Raw genomic sequence first — 6,000 nt, 5'->3', positions numbered from 1 at the left:
GGTGAGTCCTTGGGGATCTCTTAATCACTTTTGTAGTTTTTGCCATGCTCAATTGTGGAAATATAAGACAAAAATAGCTCTACATCATGTTGTAGGAAGCCATTGTTGTAAAGCAGGGCGTGTGTCATTGTTGCCGTTAGAGGAGCCACCCGAGATTTTAATAATTCTATTGCATGGCAATGATTCTAGAAGCAAATTATTTAGAAAGAACATACGGGCATATAATAGTGTCCTAGCCTTTGTATCATTGGGTGCTGATATTGATGAAACGCTTTTCAAAAATAGAGGCATATAGAACTTTCGAGTTCATGGCAATGTATATCATTGTGTTGGAACTTTATTGCCTCTGATGGAGGACGGGAAGAGCGCCCACATTTTGCACAGCTATATGTATAGGACACAAAGCATGAACTGCAAAATCACTTGGATGGCATGCCTAGTTTGGATCCTGGTGTTTTAGAATTGCTGCAGAGGATGATACATGCATGCAATCCATATGCCTATGCATTGCGAGCTATTGGGGAAGTATTGGGAAGCAATCCACATGTAGATTTAAAGATGATAATTTGCGAGAGCCGCTGTACCTCTAGATAATACTTGGTGCCCACAGCTAGTGAGGTTGCTCCTATCATGCCAGGGCAAGGAGATGATGCCGATGTCGGCTATTGAGATATCCAAATTTTTTTGCGCAATGGGTTTGTGAGAAGAATATCTAATTTGCATCGATCATATATGCCACTCTTATATGTTCTTTTATTTCCACGAGGGGAGGATGGTTGGCATATATACATTCCATATGTTGGTGTTCCTCCCCCATGCATCACTGCATGAGATTCAAAGCTCAAAATGTGTTACTCAAAGACAATATTATGCATACCAATTTGCAGATCAGACGTGATACCAATGCTTGTCTTCTACATGGGGGAAGATTATAGCAACAGTACATTGTAGATGCATATAGTAGTATGGAGGACTCGAGGTTGGTATGGATACGTAATAATCAAACAACTTTGCGTGCAGAAGTGTATCAAGGATTATCAGACATGGTTAATGTAGTTGATGGTACAAGAACTATACTAGGCAACACTGTGGGATGAAGAGTTGTGTTACCATCTTCTTTTACAGGAGGGCCACGGTATATGTATCAGCTATACCAAGATGCAATGGCAATTGTAAGGAAGAAGGGTAAGCCATATTTGTTCATTACATTCACTTGCAATTCACAATGGTCTGAAATATCTGAAGCATTGCTTCCAGGGTAAAGTGCGCATGATCGACCGGATTTGACAACCCACGTGTTTAATAAAAAAACATAAGGATATGATGAGGTCAATTACAAAGGATAATTTGTTTGGAAAAGTGGCTGGTTATGTTTGTGTGATTGAGTACCAAAAGAGAGGTTTGCCACACTCACACATATTATTGATTTTGGCAGATGAAGTTAAGGCAACCGAGATTAGTCATTATGATCGATTAGTATGTGCAGAGCTTCCTGATAGGGAAATGTTTTTTGAGTTACATAAGATTATTAGACAATGTAATGTTCATGGCCCATGTGGTGCACTAAATCCCAATGCTCCATGCATGACTAATGGGAAATGTAGTCATTGTTATCCGCGTGCCTTCTCTGAATCTATTGTGGTGGTTGGGTAGCGATGGCTATCCTATTTGTACGCGTTGAGATGATGGCAAGAACATACAAGTGAAAGGAGCTCGTTGACAATCGCTGGATAGTGCCATGTAATCCTTTCCTCTCCATGAAATAAAAGGCACACATCAATGTTGAAGTATGCTCCACAATCACAATAGTTAAATATTTGTATAAATATGTGTACAAGGGTCATGACACAGCAACAATCAGAATGTAAACTGTAAATCATGTAGAAAGGCAAGGAGAACTAGAACATTCAAGTGATGGTGTGGTGGATGAGATCAGTAGTAGGTACTTGGATGCACGTTATGTGTCAGCATCAGAAGCATGCTCGCGAATTTATGAATATGATATGCATGAAGAAAAGCCCGATGTCCAAAGATTATAAGTTCATCTTCCCCTACATAATAATGTCATGTTTCGAGATGATGATGATTTGCAGAGTGTAATCGATAAAGAAAGAAACAAAAAAACTACCCTTACAGAGTGGTTTGCATGTAATGAGTTCCACGATGATGCAAAAGATTTGCTTTACAGTGACTTTCCCAGTCGATGGGTTTTTGGAACACGAGTCTTAAGAAGTGGACTAGAAGAAAGTTAGGCAATAGCATTGGTCGCATGTACAACGTTTCTCCATCTGCTGGTGAGCAATATTTCTTGCGTATGTTGCTTCCTGTTTGCAAAGGTTGTAAGTCTTTTGATGACTTGCGCACTTTTGATGGGCAAGTCTATCCTACTTTCAAGGGAGCATGCATAGCTAGAGGTTTATTGGAAAGTGATGAAGAATGGTTTATATGTATGCAGGAGGCCGCATTTCATCAAACCGGTTCGCAATTGAGACACCTATTCGTCACAATTTTGGTGTTTTGTGAGCCAGCCTCTCCTAGCTTTCTGTGGGCAAGATTTTCATCGGAACTTTCGGATGATTTTTTTCATGCATTACAACAACTGACTATAGAGAATTTAAATGATCATCAGGTAGTGGCAAAGAATGAGGCTCTGTTGCATTTAGAGCGCATTCTTTAGCAACATGGCCGAAGGTTGAGTTGAGTTTGAGGGAATGCCTCTTGTGGACAGATCAATTGTGTCCATAGTTACAAATGGATTATTACAAGAAGAGATAATATTTAACATTGAGCAGCAGGCACAAATTGCTGATCGAATGAAAACAACTCTAAATGATTGTCAACTAGCAGCCTTTAATCAGATTTTGGACACAGTATATGTAGGTGTTGGTGAAGTGTTTTTTTCTCGATGGTCCAGGAGGGTCTGGAAAGACCTTTCTCTATAATTGTTTGCTATCTCGGTTGCGTGGGGAGGGGCATGTTGCTCTGGCGTGTGCATCTTCTGGCATTACAGCCTTGCTACTAGGCAATGGTCGCACATTCACGGTTTAAAATACCATTGGACCTACATGCAGCTAGCACATGTAACATAAAGGTTAACAGTCAGCTTGCAGATGTTGTGAAGCTAGCTAAGCTAATAATATGGGATGTGGCACCCATGACCCATCGATATGCCTTTGAAGCCTTGGACAGGACATTAAGAGACATCATGGGCAGTGATCAGCTTTTTGGTGGAAAGGTCATATTGTTTGGTGGAGATTTTAGGCAGATCTTGCTAGTTGTTCCAAAGGGAGGACGAGAGGACATTGTTAATGCCGCATTATGTCACTCACAAATATGGAGAGACACTACAGTATTGAAGCTTACACAAAACATGCGAGTAATTCGAAATGGTAATAACTTAACAGAGCATGAATTCATACAGTGGGTTCTAGACATTGGCAATGGAACAAAGAGGGAGGGAACAAAAGAAGGTATTGTGTCAATTCCATCAAAAATGCGTTTAGAGAGAGGGTCTATGGAGGACTTGATTAAATGGGTGTATACAGGGCTTCTAAGTGTTGTAGATTATGCATCGTATTTTAGAGAGCGTGCTATTCTTGCACCTCGAAACCTTGAAGTTGATGCAATCGATAGCAGTGCACTGGATGCCATGCCTGGGGAGAGCAAGGAGTACTTAAGTGGAGTACTTAAGTGCAGATTTAGTTAATGACAGTGGTGAAGGATCTTTTTTATATGCAATAGGGTACCTAAATAGTCTTAATCTTGGTGGTGGTTATCCACCTCATCAACTAATTCTGAAAAGAAATGCTCCAATAATTTTATTGCGTAATCTAAATCCTCGAGAGGGATTGTGCAATGGTACTCGATTAATATGCAAGGAATTTCACACAAAGGTGTTAAGAGGCAGAAATTATTACTGGGACTAACATTGGAGATAGGGTCTTCATTCCAAGAATAACTTTCATTCCAAGTACATTGCAGCTTCCATTTGATATGAGGCGGAGGCAGTTCCCTGTTCGACTCGCATTTGCCATGACAATAAATAAATCACAAGACCAAACAATGTCTCTTTTAGGATTATACTTGGCAACTCCAGTATTTAGTAATAGATAGTTATATGTTGCTTTCTCACGTGTGCGATCATCGACGAATGCTGTCAAGGTATTTCTTCAAGATACTACCTGCTGTGAGACTAATGTGAGTGGTCGAGAGACGGTTTGTACTACTAATGTTGTATATAAGGAAGTTTTGCATATGGCAATAAGAACTACCTAGAAGCAATTTGTTACATGTCTAATTATTACCATTTACCATCGAGTTTTATTGGTGGACTTGGAAAATATATCAAATGTAATGGTAGTTATCCATTCCAAGGGCAAACTTGATTTATTTATTACTTTTGCATGCAATCAAAACTGGTAAGAGGTTTTAGATGCTTTACTTCTGAGACAGTGTGTATGTGATCGACCTGATTTGATAGCTACAGTTTTTTTTTACCAGAATGTCCTTTCAGTTATGGTCTCTAACTTGGGGGAGAATATCCACCTTATTGCTTGGCTTACAATAAGTAACATTGTTTATACGTAGATCTTAGATGCTTCTAGGTAATTATTTCAAGTATCGTATTGAAGTTATGTGTTCTAATTTTTTGTATGTGTCTTTTTGTATGCATGTGTATCTTTCCTATTAAGCACATCCTTTCCCCTGCCGTATGACAAGAGGAGGATGCATCCCAAAAGGAGGATTCATGACTATTTGTTCTTTGTTTTATGTATATATTCTAAAAAGTTTTGTTTTGTTTTGTTTTAGGGACAATCATGTATGACATTCTATTCACTTTGGATATGTTGGAGTCGAGGGTTGAAGGTTTACAACTTTATATCCATTTTTGGGTATTTATTCATATTTTTAATGATTTTTTAGTGCATGACATATATAACTTACTTTATTTACAGAGCCACCTCTTTGGTGTGCACCCCTTCCTCATCAACATATTGCTGGGATTATGATAGACGGCCACAAGGATGGGTGCGTAAATTATAAGAAATTCTTTTAAGATTTCCATGTTTGTTTATATAACTTCTTAATTTCTTCTTTGTTTTAGGATTTAGCTTGTGGTAGATTTTTTCATGGTCAAAGTTGTGGAGGAGGGCATTGAAAGATATGGGATTAGTGTTCCCGATGAGGAGTTGGGAGTATACTTATTTACAAAAGAGTATGTTTGTGACACTGACTATGACACAGAGAGATGTGTTGCCTCTTTTGAGGGATTCTCTATACTAGAGGCTTGGACCTTATTCCGTACGTCCTAGATTTTCTCCCTTTGATATATGAGTATTTTGTGGCGCTGGACAAAGCTCTATTTCAATCTTCATTTGTGTCAGGTAATATTAACCATAACTATAATAGATTTATGGTAATTTTTTAATTAATGTTTTATCAATAATTCTCTCTTTTCTTTGTAGGGCCAGGAGTGAAGAAGACATCTATACTTGATGGTCAGTGTAGTGGAGATGCGTCAGTTGCATACCATGTTGGACGGTGACGTCATGCATTCCCTGTCTCTTTGATGGCTCTAGGAAGTGGAAGCTTCGCTTCTCCACTGATCAGTAGATCGATTAACTGATTATCGCTACTTTTGCTATTTTTATTTTTTTTGTGTTGATCTTTTTCATTGCTCTGCGCAACGAGGACGTTATTTGCATATTTAGTTGAAAATCATTACTTATTCATGCTTGAAAATCTTTTTCGTCTACACAATGAGGATGTTTATTTGCATGTTTAGTTGAAAATTGTTACATATTCATACATATGTTTGTGCTCATTTCATATGGAGAGAGAGAGAGAGAGAGAGAGAGAGAGAGAGAGAGAGAGAGAGAGAGAGAGATGTGTGTATGTACATGTATGTAACATAGAGAGAGCTACACACATACATACATATATATAACATAGAGAGAGAGAGAGACACACACAGACATACGTATATATAACATAGAGAGA

The 6,000-nt window shown here is 38.6% G+C and overlaps 1 protein-coding gene across 1 annotated transcript; it reads left to right on the top strand.

Moving 5' to 3' along the window:
- The first annotated feature begins 3,025 nt into the window (after positions 1-3,025).
- On the top strand, positions 3,026-3,706 carry LOC147603762 (uncharacterized). The gene has a single exon (XM_086796317.1). The coding sequence runs from the start codon at positions 3,026-3,028 to the stop codon at positions 3,704-3,706; it is 681 nt and encodes a 226-aa protein (XP_086652443.1).
- The last annotated feature ends 2,294 nt before the right edge of the window (positions 3,707-6,000 follow it).

Source organism: Cibotium barometz, chromosome 63 (assembly GCF_041138505.1).
Source record: "Cibotium barometz isolate CiBa-2024 chromosome 63, ASM4113850v1, whole genome shotgun sequence".
In the NCBI taxonomy this organism is placed as follows: domain Eukaryota; kingdom Viridiplantae; phylum Streptophyta; class Polypodiopsida; order Cyatheales; family Cibotiaceae; genus Cibotium; species Cibotium barometz.
The sequence above is the reverse complement of the archived record's forward strand: the minus strand, read 5'-3'. Positions and strand labels throughout refer to the sequence as shown.

Coding starts and splice junctions, on each gene's coding strand:
- LOC147603762 (XM_086796317.1), top strand. CDS start 3,026: ATGGTCGCACATTCACGGTTTAAAATACCATTGGACCTACATGCAGCT.